Source organism: Danio rerio, chromosome 16, assembly GCF_049306965.1.
Source record: "Danio rerio strain Tuebingen ecotype United States chromosome 16, GRCz12tu, whole genome shotgun sequence".
Taxonomy (NCBI): Eukaryota; Metazoa; Chordata; class Actinopteri; order Cypriniformes; family Danionidae; genus Danio; species Danio rerio.
In genome coordinates this window covers 58047437-58065000 of record NC_133191.1, presented here as the reverse complement: position 1 = coordinate 58065000, position 17564 = coordinate 58047437, and the positions used below count along the sequence as shown (strand labels likewise).

The window sequence follows — 17564 nt, the reverse complement described above, 5'->3', positions numbered from 1 at the left end:
GGATGTCTGTGCGTACAAGGTTTCCCTATCCACAAGAGCGAAAGTTAATAATTTATCTCTCATTTTTGCGCTGCAGATGCTCTGTTTAACTGTTTTCTCTCCAGTGAAATGCCCAGTTTTTCCTCTTACACTTGCTTTACGTCATGTAAACAGCAAATGCGCTATGGTGCGACGCAGCTGGCTCTTAAAGGGAATGGGAGATGAGACTCTGATTGGTTTATTCTTAAAACACACCTATAACTCATTAAGAGAATAAACTCAACCCTTTTAGACCATGTGCCACGGCGCAAAGCGGATTTTTCCGTCCTCATATTAGCAAAAGTGGATTCTGACATGCCCTGAATGCATTTACGCTCTGTGCTTGCACTTTGCGCATGGACTGTCAAAATAGAGCCCTATGAGTTTACAGTATACAACACACTTTGTAGAAATTCAGTGAAATAAACTGCACAACCCAAAAGAAACAATGATAATCAAGAGAATAAGAGTCAGCTCACTATAGAACGAACATGATTGATTTGATTTCAATCAGTCAATCAGGCCAGATCGCCTCATGGCAAGAAGGTTGCTGGTTCGAGCCTCGGCTGGGTCAGTTGGGTAAACTAAATTGTCCATAGTGTTCGAGTGTGAGTGAGAGTCTATGGGTGTTTTTCCCAGTGATGGGTTGCAGCTGGAAGGACATCCGCTGTGTAAAACATATGCTGGATAAGTTGGTAGTTCATTCCGCATTACCCCAGATTAATAAAGGATAGATAGATAGATAGATAGATAGATAGATAGATAGATAGATAGATAGATAGATAGATAGATAGATAGATAGATAGATAGATAGATAGATAGATAGATAGATAGATAGACGGATGGATAGACGGATGGATGGATGGATGGATGGATGGATGGATGGATGGATGAACGGACGGACGGACGGAGGAACAGATGGACAGACAGACAGACAGACAGACAGACAGACGGATGGATGGATGGATGGATGGATAGATAGATGGATGGATAGACGGATGGATGGATGGACGGATGGATGGATGGATGGACGGATGGATGGATGGATGGATGGATGGATGGATGGATGGATGGATGGATGGACGGATGGACGGACGGACAGACAGATAGATAGATTGACGGATAGACTGACAGACGGACGAACGGACAGACAGACAGATAGATAGATAGATAGATGGATAGACGGATGGACTGACGGACGGATGGACAGACGGACAGACAGACAGACGGATTGATGGATGGATGGATGGATGGATGGATAGAAGGATAGATAGATAGACAGACAGACAGACAGACAGACAGACAGACAGACAGACAGATAGATAGATAGATAGATAGATAGATAGATAGATAGATAGATAGATAGATAGATAGATAGATAGATAGATAGATAGATAGATAGATAGATAGATAGATAGATAGATAGATAGATAGATAGATAGATAGATAGATAGATAGAACATACTCAAATTATTTCAAGCTATTAATGAAATCTAGTCTTTTAATGAAATGCAAACATCAACTTAATAAAACTTAGTTATTATAACCAAGCTAGTTTAATCAATCAAAAATTAAATTAAATTCTTAATACACAAATGTAATTGTAAGCTTTCAAAAAATTGCTTTATTATTTTATCATTTTTAATCTCACAAAAAAATATTGTTGTCCTTTAATGTCCCAAACATGTGTTAACATTTTACAATCAGAATAGTTTTAAGGGCAATAATATGTTTGCACACTTCTATCCAGTCACTCAAAAAGCATTACAAGCGTGTTTTTCAGAATATGTCAGATTTAAATAGAGACTCTAGTATGGCGAGTGTTATGAAATTATAGTGCATTTTCCAGATGCTTCGGTGTGATGTGTTGTGTGTTTAATGTGTGAATGGCAGCATTATTGTCCCACACAAAGCCAGCCGAGCCGCAGCAAACGCCAGAAAAAGCACAACATTGTCCTTTCGCCAGCAGCACAAATAACAAACTCATTCTGTTGTGGAGAATGATATCAGATTACTGCGTTTAGAGAAGCATGAGCTCGTCTCGTTGTTGTTTTAATTACTCTGACACACAAGGCAAAACTGAGTTGATCTAAATATCCTCTATACTCGGATAACATCTTACTTTAAATGTCAAAACTGAATGATTGGTTCACAGTATAAAGAGATTTGGTTTTATAAAACTAGCACAGTGTGTGACGTCTTATGAAACTGCTTTTGTGTATTTTTTAAGCTTTAAAATGAGGTTGGAATACATGAACATTAGTGATGAAAGCAGATTTGGGAGGACACGATGGAGAGTAAAAAACTCATTTTATGCTCAGATGAACTGTCATGTAATGAATGTCAACAGGCAGATCAAATGGCTCGTTTCCACTGAGATGTACAGTACGGTACGGTTCGGGTCACCTTTATCAGGCTTGCGTTTCCATTACCACGGGTTCCCTTTTGGTGGTCGTGGTGTGCGACAAAGTTTTAAGTCGACGTCATGCTGGCTCGAATAAATGTTTACAGTAAAGCTGTATAGGTCGTTTACAAATCATATGAGAAGCACTTCTCACAAAACAGATGCTTTACACCCATAAATACTTCTATATACATGTTTATTACTATAATTTCTATGAACATGATTTGATTATAACTGCAGATCAATGTAGGCTACTGTAGAGTCTGTGATTATATTAAATAAATAAATACATGCAACATTTATGAACACATCCAGCCCCTTACAGTCTCTGATATATTATTAACTACAGAAAAACTACACACAGCAGACATTTAGTCCTTATTTGAGTTCAAAAACACACGTAATATAGCCCACAGTCAGCGCAAACCTCTCATCTGTGTCTGTAATCTTGACCAGCACATGTAAGCTCTGTTTGAGAGTCATTTTGTCATTCCCAGTTCATAATAATCCAAAAGGCGAAGATAATCATGGCAGTTTGTTCATGATTCAGGTTGCTAAAACAATTTTGCTCTTGTGTTTTCCCCCCGGCTTGTCCTATTTTTTGCGTTTCTCTCTCGCGGTTGTTCTTTTTATTTCTGAATGGATCAGATGACGGAGACACGTCAATAATCACATGCACGTTATTATCATCAGCTCAAGAAGTTCGTTATATCAAATATAGACGCGATCATGAGCTCCCAGAAGAAAGCGAATACCACTCGCACCTTTAGACGGGCTCGTAAAGCAACAACAGCAGACGGCAGATTTTTCTTCTTGGCTTTGTGTCTATTCATCAAGACAACGACAAGGTTTGTTTGAGCTCGGGTCATCCATGGCTCGTTATTATATGCATATAGTATTTCCATGTAATGTCTCGGCTGTGTATTAGAACATGGCGGATCCTTTGTTTACATTCTGTCTAGCTACACAAGCTCGTGACGTATCTCTGTAACCAATCAGCGTTCGGCTGCGCGTGTAGCTCCACCTTTTAGTACCCTTTCTCGTTTTTGGTACCCTTTCAAAAGGGCGCCGAAAAAGTGGTACGGTACGGTTTTGTTCGGTACGCTTATTGACAGTGGAAACAGCCATAAAAGCGTACCAAACCGAACTGTACCGTACCACTCAGTGGAAACGGGCCAAACGTTAAAACTAATATTTAAATTGTCTGTAAGATTGTATGTGTGTGTGTGTGTGTGTGTGTGTGTGTGTGTGTGTGTGTGTGCGAATGCAAGTGTGCATGGGTGTTTCCCAGTACTGGATATGCCAGAGTACTTGTCAGTTCACTCCTCTGTAGTGACCCCTGATAAATAACAGTCTGAGCTGAAGGAGATTGTGTGAGTGGCTGGATTGATAAAATGAATGGAGGGATTAATTGATTTATAAAATAATAGATAAATTGAGAAAATAATTGACGAATGGATGGATAGAGGGTGGCATGGTGGTGCAGTGGGTAGTGCGGTCACCTCACAGCAAAAAGGTTGCTGGTTCGAACCTCGGCTGTTTCAGTCACCATTTATGTGTGGAGTTTGCATGTACTCCTCGTGTTGGTGTGGGTTTCCTCTGGGTACTCCGGTTTCCCCCACAGTCTAAACACATGCGCTGTAGAGGAATTGAGTTAGCTAAATTGTCCATAGTGTATGTGTGTGAATGAGTGTGTATGGGTGTTTCCCAGTGATGGGTTGTGGCTGGAATATGTGAAACATGTGCTGGATAAGTTGGCGGTTCATTCTGCTATGGCGACCCCTTTTTTAATAGAATGATTAATAAAATAATGGATTTATAATTGATAAAATGATTAATGAATTAATTGATAAAATGATGGATTGATTGATAAATAGATGGCTGGATAGATCGATAAAATTATGTGTGGATGGATAGATAAAATGATTGATGAATGGATTGATAAAACAATAGATTGATTAATAAATAAATGGATGAATGGATTGATAAAATAATGTATGAATGGATAGAGGGATGGATGGATTGATAAAATGGTGGATAAATGGATGGATTGATTAATATGGATTTATAAAACAATGGATAGATAGATGGATAAAAAATTAATTGATAAAATGATAGATGAATGGATTGATAAAATGATGGATTGATTGATAAATGGATGGATTGATAAAATGATGTATGAATGGATAAATTGATTAATAAAATAATGGATGAATGGATGGATTGACTAATAAAATGATGGATGGATGGATTGATGAAATAATGTATAAATGGATGGATTGATTGATAAAATGATAGATGAATGAATGGATTGATTAATAAAATGATGTATGAATGGATGGATAAAATAATTGATCAATGGATGGATTAAATAATATTGATTTATAAAACAATGGATAAAATGATGGATGAATGGATGGAAAGATGGTTGGATTGATTGATAAAATAATTGATGAATGGATGGATTGATCAATATTGATTTATAAAACAATTGCTAGATAGATGGATAAAATTAATGGATTGAATGATTGGTGGATGGATGGATTGATAAAATGGTGTATGAATGGATGGATTGATTGATAAATTGATGGATGGATGGATGGATGGATGGATAAATTGATTGATTGATAAAATGATGGATGGATGGGTTGATAAAATAATTGATGAATGGATGGATTGATTAATAAAAGAATGGATAGATGGGTAAAATAATAGACGGATTGATTAATAAAATGATGAATGCTGGATAGATAAAATGATGTATGAATAGATAAAAGGATGGATGGATGGATTGATTGATAAAATAATGAATGAATGGATGGAAAGATGCATGAATGGATTGTTAAAATGATGGATGAATTGATAAAATAATTGATGAATGGATGGATGGATTAATAAAATAATGGATATGTAGATGGGTAAAATAAAGGATGGATGGATGGTAGATTGATTGATGGATGGATGAATAGATGGACTGATTGATAAAATGGATGGATGAATGGATGGATTGATTGATAAAATGGATGGATGGATGAATGAATGGATGGATTAATTGATCAAATGGATGGATGAAGGGATGGATTGATTGATAAAATGGATGGATGAAGGGATGGATTGATTGATAAAATGGATGGATGAAGGGATGAATGGATGGATTGATTGATAAAATGGATGGATGGATGAATAGGTGGACTGATTGATAAATTGGATGGATGAAGGGATGGACTGATTGATAAAATGGATGGATGGATGGATGAATGAATGGATGGATTGATTGATAAAATGGATGGATGGATGGAAGAATAGATGGACTGATTGATAAAATGGATGGATGAAGGGATGGACTGATTGATAAAATGGATGGATGAAGGGATGGATTAATTGATAAAATGGATGAATGAATGGATGGATTGATAAAATTGATGGATGGATTTATGGATAAGATTAAGGATGGATAGATTTATTGATAAAATGGATTGATGGATGATAAATGTTAAATGGAGAAATGGACGAATGGATAATGGACAGATGATGGATAAAATTACAGGTGGATCATTTGACAGACAGACAGACATAAATAATGAACATTGCAGACTGAGCCTGTACCTGCAGATACTGTGGTGAAGGGGGAGCATAGACGCAGCTGTTCATGATGTAGGTCCTGCAGTGGAGATGCTGGCCGCTGGTGGAGACGGACACCTCCATGGGGCTGTAGATGCCCATCTTCACATTCTCCTGCCTGCAGATCCGCACACACACACAGGTCACCTCATCTGCTCTGCCATTCTCAGGTGTAAGCATCACCTATGGTCTTCTTACCTGTCCAGAGACTCCAGGTCCGACATGTTCATCCTCCACACCACGCCCCACACTGCATCACCTGCACTGGGCTCGATGGTGGCCACTCCTCCATGCCAACGCTGACTCGCCAGCCCTTTATGATTGCCAAACACCAGCTTATAGTCCTGCAGGAGGATAATGAGGAGGGATTAAGACAGATAGATAGTCAGACAAATGGATGGATGGATGGATGGATGGATGGATGGATGGATGGATGAAGGGATGGAGAGATGGATGGAGGGATGGAGAGATGGATGGAGGGATGGATGGATGGGTGGGTGGGTGGGTGGGTGGGTGGATGGATGGATGGATGGATGGGTAGGTAGGTAGGTAAGTAGATAGATAGATAGATGGATGGATGAAACAACAGATAGATGGATGGATAGGTAGATATATATGGATGGATGGATAGGTAGATATATATGGATGGATGGATAGGTAGATATATATGGATGGATGGATTAAACAACAGATGGATGGATGGATGGATAGGTAGGTAGGTAAGTAGATAGATAGATAGATGGATGGATGAAACAACAGATAGATGGATGGATAGGTAGATATATATGGATGGATGGATAGGTAGATATATATGGATGGATGGATAGGTAGATATATATGGATGGATGGATTAAACAACAGATGGATGGATGGATGGATAGGTAGGTAGGTAAGTAGATAGATAGATAGATGGATGGATGAAACAACAGATAGATGGATGGATAGGTAGATGTATATGGATGGATGGATAGGTAGATATATATGGATGGATGGATAGGTAGGTATATATATGGATGGATGGATGGATGGATGGATGGATGGATGGATGGATGGATGGATGGATGGATGGATGGATAGATAGATGAAACAACAGATGGATGGATGGATGGATGGATGGATGGATGGATGGATGGATGAAACAACAGATAGATGGATGGATGGATGGATGGATAGGTAGGTAGGTATATATATGGATGGATGGATGGATGGATGGATAGATGAAACAACAGATAGATGGATGGATGGATGGATGGATGGATAGGTAGGTATATATATGGATGGATGGATGGATGGATGGGTGGGTATGTAGATAGATAGATAGATAGATAGATAGATAGATAGATAGATAGATAGATAGATAGATAGATAGATAGATAGATAGATAGATAGATAGATAGATGGATAGATAGATAGATGGATGGATGGATGGATGGATGGATGGATGGATGGATGGATGGATGGATGGATGGATGGTTAGGTATGTAGATAGATAGATAGATAGATAGATAGATAGATAGATAGATAGATAGATAGATAGATAGATAGATAGATAGATAGATAGATAGATAGATAGATAGATAGATAGATAGACTGACGGATGGATGGATGGATGGATGGATAAATGGATGGGTTAGGTTAGGTTAGGGTTGGGTTAGGGTAAGGAATAGGTTAGGGTTAGGGTTGGGTTGGATAAATGAACAGATGGACAGATTTTTACCTTGAGTCTGGCCACGCAGTGCACAGCAGCAGAAGGATTCCTCATCTGCAGTCTCTCCTTCAGCAGGTTACTCCCGTAGGCGAAATACAGGAATGTGGAGGCGTTCAGGCTCTCTGTGCCGTTGTCCATCAGTGCGTCTCCGGAGGGCAGAGGGACTAGGAGGAGGACGAGGAGGAGGAAGAGGAGGGACAGGGTGAGGAAGAGGGAAAATCTGAGCAGAATGGCGGTCGGCAGGGCTCACAGGCAGAGCAATGGCCTGAGCGTGATGGAAAACACCTCTGTTATACACAGCTTTCAGCAGCTCTCCATTCTCATGCAAATCCATTGTGTTCAAACCCTGCATTCATCAGCCGGACACTACAGCTGCAGATGCTGGATACTAAAGGTCACCCTCTAGTGGAGGAACAGGAGAACAGCTCATCTACGAGATGCATCTGCAAGCATGAGGGTAAGCTTTTTCCTTTAGGTTAATGGGATAGTTCACACAAAGAATTTAAATCCCTTTTAGGCCACTGGATATGTGTCTTTTTGGTGCCACTTAATAATGGCCCTTTTCATCAGCATCTTAAATTCTTTATGCAAGCCGTTTGTAATGCAGCATCTATTGAGGCAGGACAGTAAATCTGACATTGTTCTGCCGTTATCAGTCTCGCACTATTGTTTTCCTCTTTCTGAAAGTCTTGATAACACCATCCTGGAGCTTTTCTGTTATTATTTTAGCAAACAAGACTGTAAAAAAAATTATTTGTTGTGAGTTTACCAACTATAAATATATATATAAATATATATAAATATTTATTTGTTTATTTTTATTTATTTTATTTAACAGGGGCAATGCTCATTATTCTACAGTAAAAAACATAAATAAGCCAGAGTTAATCACAAAGGCAAATTTTCACCTGTTGTCCCCCCCCCCCCCCCACCCCCCCGCCAGATTTAAAAATAAAAAGCAACATAAAATCAAAAACACATTAATAAGTCACATACACCAAGAATATAAAACAAATGATGAGAATTTCATAAGAAGCAAGAGAGAAGCTTTACACACGATTACAAACTTGATTTGCTTTTAGGCAATTCTAATGCCCAATGTATATTGCAGTGCTTGTTATAAATGATTCAAGCACTTCATTATTCTGTAAAGAATTTATTTGCCCTCACAATTTTTAATCAAATATCATAACCTTCCCTCCCTCTCAAAATGACTTTTCTTCACTTCTGGTCACATGGAATGCCTTTAGTTTCCAAAGAAGGAAATCATGCACTGTCCTAAAACATCTTCATATTTCATACTTTAGATATTCATATTGGCGACGCAGTGGCGCAGTAGGTAGTGCTGTCGCCACACAAAGAAGGTCGCTGGTTCGAACCTCGGTTTGGCTCGCTCATTTGGCGTTTCAGTGTGGAGTTTGCATGTTCTCCCTGCGATCGTGTGGGTTTCCTCCGGGTGCTCCGGTTTCCCCCCACAGTCCAAACACATGCGGTACAGGTGAATTGGGTGGGCTAAATTGTCCAGAGTGTATTAATGTGTGTATGAATGAGTGTGTGGATGTTTCCCAGATATGGGTTGCGGCTGGAAGAGCATTCGCTGCGTAAAAACTTGCTGGATAAGTTGGCGGTTCATTCTGCTGTGGCGACCCCGGATTAATAAAGGGACTAAACTGACAAGAAAATGAATGAATGAATGAATGAATGAGATATTCATATTTCAAAATATCTTGTGTTTGACTTTCAGTTCATTCAAATGAAGTTCATTTGTTTAGTGCTTTTCACAATGATTATTGTTTAAAAGCAGCTTAACAAAATGTGCACATTATTGCATTACAATCCAATTCAAAAAGAGCAGTGTACAGGGCAGACATGTAGACATAGCTAACCTGCAGTTATATAGTGTATGTATATATACAGTTGAAGTCAGAATTATTGGCCCCCTTCGATTTTTTTTCTTCTTTTTTTAAATATTTCCCAAATTATGTTTAACAAAGCACGGAAATTTTCACAATATGTCTGATAATATTTTTTCTTCTGGAGAAAGTCTTATTTGTTTTATTTCGGTTTGAATAAAAGCAGCTTTTAATTTTTTAAACACCATTTTAAGGACGAAATTATTAGCCCCTTTAAGCTATATTTTTTTCGACAGTCACAATACCTTTCCTAATTACCCTAACCTGCCTAGTACACCTAATTAACCTAGTTAAGCCTTTAAATGTCACTTTAAGCTGTATAGAAGTGTCTTGAAGAATGTCTAGTAAAATATTATTTACAGTCATGATGGTAAAGGTAAAATAAATCCATTATTAGAAATGAGTTATTAAAACTATTATGTTTAGAAATGTTTTTGCATTTTTGCAAAATCTGCTTTCTGTTAAACAGAAATTGGGGAAAAAATAAACAAGCGGTCTAATAACTCAAGGGGGCTAATAATTCTGACTTTAACTGTATATATATATATATATATATATATATATATATATATATATATATATATATATATATATATATATATATATATATATACATATATAGTGTCCTTCCAAAAAAAGGTGATGTCTATGTGTACATATTCAATCTAGTGTATTTTATTTTATCAAAAGAAAGAGACTCATAAAGGTTTGAAACATGTAAAGGCTGAGTAAATGATGACAGAGCTGTCATTTTCGGGTGAACCTTTTAACTACAACAATCTAAAAATTCTGGGTTGTTGTGACCCAAAATGTGGCTCATTTGTGAATAAATCCAACCAGAGAAAATGGTGATATATCTGTACAAATTACTTAATGATTTCATTTCACACAAAATTACACATGGGGTCTACATTATTATACACATGGGGTCTACAATAACAGAATAAAGACGTAATATATTGTGTAATGTATATAAAGTATAATGAGGGGGATTTCGTATCAATTCAAATTGATTTCAATTGATTATTGATCATTCGCAAAGGGTAGTATCTCGAATAAAGCAACATTGCATCTATGAATATAACAGACAGTAATGATGAATTCATTTGTTTATCGGTGTCTCCAGGCTATGCGGTTTAAGTTAGCAAATCTCACCTGTCATCTTCAGAGTAATTCACGGTTATTGTCACGCCATAAGTCCACAAACTAAAGTTTAACAGGCTGTCCCGGTCCAATAACAGAAAAGATTAGTGTCCAGTCCTCGCGTTTCCTGTCATCTGTTCATATAATGCGCATCACTGACACACAAACGTATCCATTTCATACACTTCTAGTTTCAGGAAAAGATTAAATGTTTTCCAAGCGTTTCTGGGTACCTGCTGTCAGCGTTGTAAGTCTTATACGAGCACATTTTCATCATATTTCATGTTAATCGTCGATGTTACTGTAGAATTCCTGGTTAGTCTGGCTCACGCATGTCGGAGAACGCAGCGCAGTGACGTGGGGGCGGGGCACAGAATAACTGCGTTGTGATTAGTCGGCTTGCTTGTCAATCAAACTGCCCGCGAAGGGTCTATTTAAGTTTTAAGCCACCGAGAAATCAAAATAAGATTTTTAAGATGTAAGTATCAGTATATAAGTTTTCAGGATATTTTAAAATGAAACAATATGTTATTTATCAATGTTTATGTGGGTTATCAAGTGTTTTAATTACCATGAACAGATGAAAGGTGCTTTATTTTGAGGTCAAAACTGATTTTTCTACCATTCAGAACGCAAAAAAATTTATTAATAACACTAATATATATATATATATATATATATATATATATATATATATATATATATATATATATATATATATATATATATGTATATATATATGTATATATATGTATAGGAAAATAGACAGTAATAATTAAAGGTTTTAACTTTTGGCTTTGCAATCGAAATTGTCATTATAATGCAAGTCAATAGGGCAAAAACAGTCACGAACATACCAAAAGTGTAGTCAGTTTGAACAATACACAAGGGTTCAATAAAATAAAAGTAAATAAGTAGTGAATTAAAATGATTAAGTAAAATGCAGTGCTATAAAATGTGTTTTTCTCACCTGCTGAACTCAGGAGGCTGAAGCCGGCGAGCGTGAAGCTGAGGATCATCCAGGAGCTCATGGTGCTGTTTCAGGATCAGCTCTTCTGTGTGGACACAACATTAGCAGAGCGGGATCTTAGGACTGGAGGAGGGTCTCTGAACGCCCCCGACAGCTGAAACACACTGCTGAGGTGGGAATGTGCTCTTAATAACACCTCGTTACTGAAGATCTCTGTTTGGATCAGTTATATTTGCCTGAATTTGCCAGGTAATTGTAAATGTCTCTCTTTTTAAAACATTTAGCATCAGTAATATATAAATGTAGTTGAAGTCAGAATTATTAGCCCTCATGTAAGTTTCTTTTTCAAATATTTCACAAATTATGTTGAACAGATTCAGTTTTTTTTACAGTATTTCCTATAATATTGTTTCTTCTGGAGAAAGTCTTATTTGTTTTATTTCGGCTAGAATAAAAGCAGTTTTTAATTTCTTTAAACCCATTTTAAGGTCAAAACTATTAGCCCCTTTAAGCTATATTAGTTTTGGATTGTCTCCAGAACAAACCACTGTTATACAATAACTTGCCAAATTACCCTAACTTTACCCTAATTACCCTAGTGAAGCCTTTACATGTCACTTTAAGCTGAACACTAGTGTCTTGAAGAATATCTAGTCTAATATTATGTGCTATCATCATGACAAGGAGAAAATAAATCAATTATTCATTCATTTTCCTTCAGCATAGTCCCTTATTTATCAGCGGAAGGAACCACCAACTATTCTAGCACATGTTTTACGCAGCGGATGTCCTTCCAGCTGCAAACCAGTACTGAGAAACACCCAAACACACTCATTCACACACACACACACACACACACACACTCATACACTATGGCCAACCTGGAGGAAACCCACACCAACATACACGGGGAGAACATGCAAACTCAACACAGTAACGCTTACTGACCCAGCCGGGACTCAAACCTGCGACCTTCTTGCTGTGAGGCCACAGAGCTAACCACTGAGCCACCGTGTCGCCCCAGGTACATATATGTAAAGTATATTTATATAAAGGAGGTCATGAAGTTCATCCGCATGAAACGGTCATCAATTATTTTTCTGATGTGGAGCGACACTGAATCTCTCCTCACAGCAGCAGCTCGTCAGACACATTTACCGTGATTTACCAGATCTACACTCACCTCACTCTGCTTAACCCTGTGATTGTGCTGATTGCTGGACTCTGGTAAACACACCACTGAAACTACTTTCTGTTTCTTTCTTTTTCTCGATATATTCTTTCATTTACTTCTTCTTTCTTTTCTTTTTGTTTTCTCTCCTCCTTTACTTATTTCCTTTTCTCCTTTCTTTTTTCTCTTGCCTTGTTCTTTCCTTCTTTTCTTTTTTGTTTTCTCTTCTCCTTTATTTCCTCTCTTTTTAAATTTTTTTTCCTTTTTGTTCTTTCTTTCTTTTTCTTTCTTTCTTTTTCTTTCTTTCTTTCTTTCTTTCTTTCTTTCTTTCTTTCTTTCTTTCATTTTCTAAATATTTCTTGCTTTCTTTTTCTTTCTTGCTTTTTCTTTCTCATTCTTTTTTTTCTTTTCATTTCCTTTGTTAATTTTCTTTTTCTTTCTTGCTTTTCCCAATTTTTCTTTTTTCTTTTGGTTTTCTTTCTGTTTTTTTTTACTTTTCTTTTGATTGTCTTAATATATTTTGTTTTCTTTCTTGCATTTTTCTTTTTTTTCTTCTCTTCTTTGTTTTTTTCTGATTCTTTTCATTTCATTTTCTTTCTATTGTTTCTTTTTATTTTATTTTCTTCTTGTTTTTCTTGTTTACTTTCTGTTTACCTTCTTTCCTTTTTTCTTTATTTTCTTTCTTCTTTCTTTCTTTATTTTCTTTCTTTCTTTCTTTCTTTCTTTCTTTCTTTCTTCATTTTCTTATATTCTGTTTGTTTTCTTTCTTTTTATTTTCTTTATATATTTCTTTCCTTTTTCCCTCTTTTCTTTCTCTCTTTCTTTATTTTTCTTTATATTTCTTTTTCCCTTTTCTTTCTTGCTTTTTTATTCCTGTTTTTCATTTCTTTGATTTTCTCTATATATTCTTTCTTTTTAATTTTTCCTTCTTTTCTTTTGCTTTCTCTCCTCCTTTATTTATTTCCTTTTCTTCTTTCTCTTATTCTTTTTTTTCTCATGCCTTGTTCTTTCCTTCTTCTTTTCTTTTTGTTTTTCTCTTCACCTTTATTTATTTCCTTTTTTCTTTTCCTTTTTACTTTCTTGCTTTACTTTGATTTCTTTCTCTTTCTTTGTTTTTTCGTTCCATTTTCCTTGTGTATTCTCTCTTTCATTTTTCTGTCGTGCTTTCCCCCTTTTTATTATTTTCTTTTGGTTTTCTTTTGCTTTCTTATCCCTTTTCTTCTTTTATTTTAGTTTTTTGTTCTTTCTGTTTCTTTCCTCCTTTGTTTATTTCCTTTTTCTTCTTTCTTTTTCTGTAATTCTTTCTTCTTTTCTTTCTTGCTTTTTTCTTTCCTTTTTTCTTTTCTTTTTATTTTCTTCTTAGTATTTTTCTTTTTATTTTCTTTATTTATTTCTTTACTTTTTTAACCTTTTTTGTTTTTTTCTTCTTTCAGTTTTTCCTATTTTTCTTCATGTTTAGTTTCTTCCTATTTCTTTCTTTCTTTCTTTCTTGTATTATTTCTTTCTTTCTCTTTCATTCTTGCTCATTCTATTTCTCCCATCTTTGTCTTTCTTCTTTTTTTAGAAAATCTTTTTAATGTTTTATTTTTATATTTAGGGAGTCGCAGTGACGCAGTGGGTAGCACTATTGCCTCACAGCAAGAAGGTCACTGGTTCGAGTTTGCATGTTCTCCCCGTGTTGGCGTGGGTTTCCTCCGGGTGCTCCGGTTTCCCCCACAGTCCAAACACATGCGCTATAGGGGAATTGATCAACTAGATTGGCCGTAGTGTATGAGTGTGTGTGTGTGTGTGTGTGTGTGTGTGTGTGTGTGTGTGTGTGTGTGTGTGTGTGTGTGTGTGAATGCAGAAGTGTATGGATGTTTCCCAGTGTCGGGTTGTGGTTGGAAGGCCATCCGCTGTGAAAAAATCATATGCTGGATAAATTGGCGGTTCATTCCGCTGTGGCGACACCTGATTGATAAAGGGACTAAGCCGAAAAGAAAATGAATGAGTTTTATCTGTAACTTCTTCATCAGTCTAATAATCCAGCAAACACTTTCTTTCTTAAACTTCTCCTCACAGCAGCAGCCCGTCACACACATTTACCAGACATTTACACTCATTCACACTCTTCTTCACCCTGTGATTGTCCTCATTCCTGTGCTTGTTTTCTGCAGAGATGTTTGTGTGTGTCCCGCTGACCGGCTTCACGCTGGATTCTCCATCTGTGTTGAGGAAAGTTCTCCGTCTGGAGAGTCTTTAGTGACGTGCAGACGCTGAGACTGCAAACAAACGCAGAAACACACACGTCTGACGTCTGAGCGTCCTGACAGCGGGAAACATGAGGGAAAACAAGCCTGCATGCAGTTCTGCAGCTGTGAGGCCTGCTGGGAAGACAACACACACACACACACACACACACATACAAATACACACAAACAAACATACACACACAGATGCACAAACACCTGTGAGCGAACATTTACACAGTGTTTCCCTTTACTGACTGTTCCTGATTCTTACCTCAGTCAAATTACTAAAAAAGTCAATAAATTCTAATTAGACGATAAACAATCTATAGAGGACATTTTTACAGTATTTCCTTATAATATTTTCTCTTATTAATATTATAATCTTTCTTTCTTTTTCTATTTCTAAAACAATGTCTTACTATTTTTGTCTGTTTTTTAATCTTAAGCAGTCATCTAAAGGGGGAGGGGCATTTTCATCATTCCGGGCATTCTAATTGGACAACAACCTGCAGCATCATGAATATTCATGCAGGTCAAAAGAACTGCTCAAAAATCCATTTTAAAAGCATAAATCTACTAAATGAACAACACACACACACACACACACACACACACACACACACACACACAGGTTGCGTTTGAAACCGCATACTTCCTTAGTTTATAATACGCTAAAATCAGTTTGTGAGCCGAGGAGTTTGTCTGAATTCATAGAATTAGAAAAATAGTATGCGAGAAGTACCCAGATGACCTGTTACTTCCGGTGAGATTCTGAAGTGCCAATCCCATGCAAGCTGCGCTATCCCATGATGCCCCGTGAGAGAATTCATGAATGGGAGTGAAGCGACGCAACTGACACAGGTAGATCAGGTGATCATGACAACATGACGAATGTAGTACGTCTGAATTCCATCATACTTTTCACATTCATACTGTATAGAACGCACTTTTTTGAGTTGTAGTGTTTTAATTCAAATGAAGTACCTACTCAGTAGTAGGCGATTTTGGACGCAGCCAATGTCTGATCTAGGATCAGCCTCAGCCTCATATTAACGCACACTGGTCTGCTTTTTTTACTTATTAAATAATTTTTTACTCATTGCTTTTTTTTCTTTCCTCTTTTTATTTATTTTATTTTTTTTTTCATTTCTTTGATATATTTTTTCTTATTTTACTTTCTTTTCACTGCTTTTCTTTCTTTTTCTTTCATGTTTTTCTTTGTTTATTTTTCTACTTTCTTTTCATGTTTTTTTTTGTTCTTTTACACTCTCTTTTTCTTCTTTTTCGTTCTTTTCTTTAGTTTTTTCTTTTCTTTCTCTTTTTCTTCTTTTTTGTTTTTATTAATTTTTTTCTTTCTTTTTTTTTCTTTCTGCTTTCTTTTCATTTTCTTTCTTTCTTTTGTTTTCATTCTTTTTTCTATTTTCTTTCTTTTCTCATTACTTTATTGTTTCTTTCTTTAATTTCTTTTTTCTTTAATCTTTTTCATTTTCTTTCTTTAGTTCTTTCTTTCTGTTTTTTTTCTTTCTTGTTTTCTTCCTACTTTCTTTTCATTTTCTTTTTTATTTTTCTACTTGCTCTTCTGTTTCTTTCTTTTTTTCTTTCTTTCTTTAATTTCTTTTTCTTTCTATTTTCTTTTTTGTCTTTTTTCACTTTGTCTTATTTTTGTTCTTATTTCTTTTACATTCTTTCTTTCTTTCTGTTACATTCTTTCTTTCTTTTACATTCTTTCTTTCTTTCTTTCTTTCTTTCTTTCTTTCTTTTTTTCTTTCTTTCTTTCTTTCTTTCTTTCTTTCTTTCTTTCTTTTTTCTTTCTTTCTTTCTTATCCCTTTTCTTCTTTTATCTCAGTTTTTGCTCTTTCTGTTTTTTCCTCCTTTCTTTATTTCCTTTTTCTTCTTTCTTTTTTTCTGTCTTTCTTCTTTTCTTAGCTTTTTTTGCTTTCCTATTTATATTTTCTTTATTTATTTATTTACTTTTTTAACCTTTTTTCTGTTTTTCTTTTTTTAGTTTTTTTTCCTATTTCTTTTCTTTCTTTCTGCCTTTCTTTCTTTTTACGTTCTTTTCATTTTGTTACTTTCTTGTTTTCTTTCTTTTTCTTTTTGCTTTCTTTTTATTTTATTTCTTACTTTTTTTTTCGTTCTAGGTGACGAAGTGGCGCAGTAGGTAGTGCTTTCAACCCACAGCAAGGAGGTCGCTGGTTCGAACCTCGGCTCAGTTGGCGTTTCTGTGTGGAGTTTGCATGTTCTCCCTGCTTTCGCGTGGGTTTCCTCCGGGTGCTCCAGTTTTCCCTACAGTCCAATGACATGTGGTACAGGTGAATTGGGTAGGCCAAATTGTTCGTAGTGTATGAGTGTGTGCGCGAGTGTGTGTGTGGATGTTTCCCAGAG

General features: G+C 36.2%; 1 protein-coding gene and 1 long non-coding RNA gene across 9 annotated transcripts in view; one reads left to right on the top strand and one right to left on the bottom strand.

Moving 5' to 3' along the window:
* The window catches only part of ggctb (gamma-glutamylcyclotransferase b), a 13435-nt gene extending 1587 nt beyond the window's left edge, over positions 1-11848 (bottom strand). Inside the window, 4 exon segments of one of the 8 annotated variants that reach the window (NM_213005.1) lie at positions 6029-6161; positions 6242-6387; positions 7761-7915; positions 11778-11848. In NM_213005.1, the coding sequence (NP_998170.1) occupies positions 6029-6161; positions 6242-6387; positions 7761-7915; positions 11778-11838 (495 nt within the window). In that variant the 5' untranslated portion in view covers positions 11839-11848. 8 annotated transcript variants of the gene reach the window in all.
* On the top strand, positions 11791-17500 carry LOC141378102 (uncharacterized). The gene is made up of 3 exons (XR_012391792.1): positions 11791-11949; positions 15105-15309; positions 17321-17500. It is a non-coding gene; the product is annotated as an uncharacterized lncRNA (long non-coding RNA).
* Positions 17501-17564: the final 64 nt, after the last annotated feature.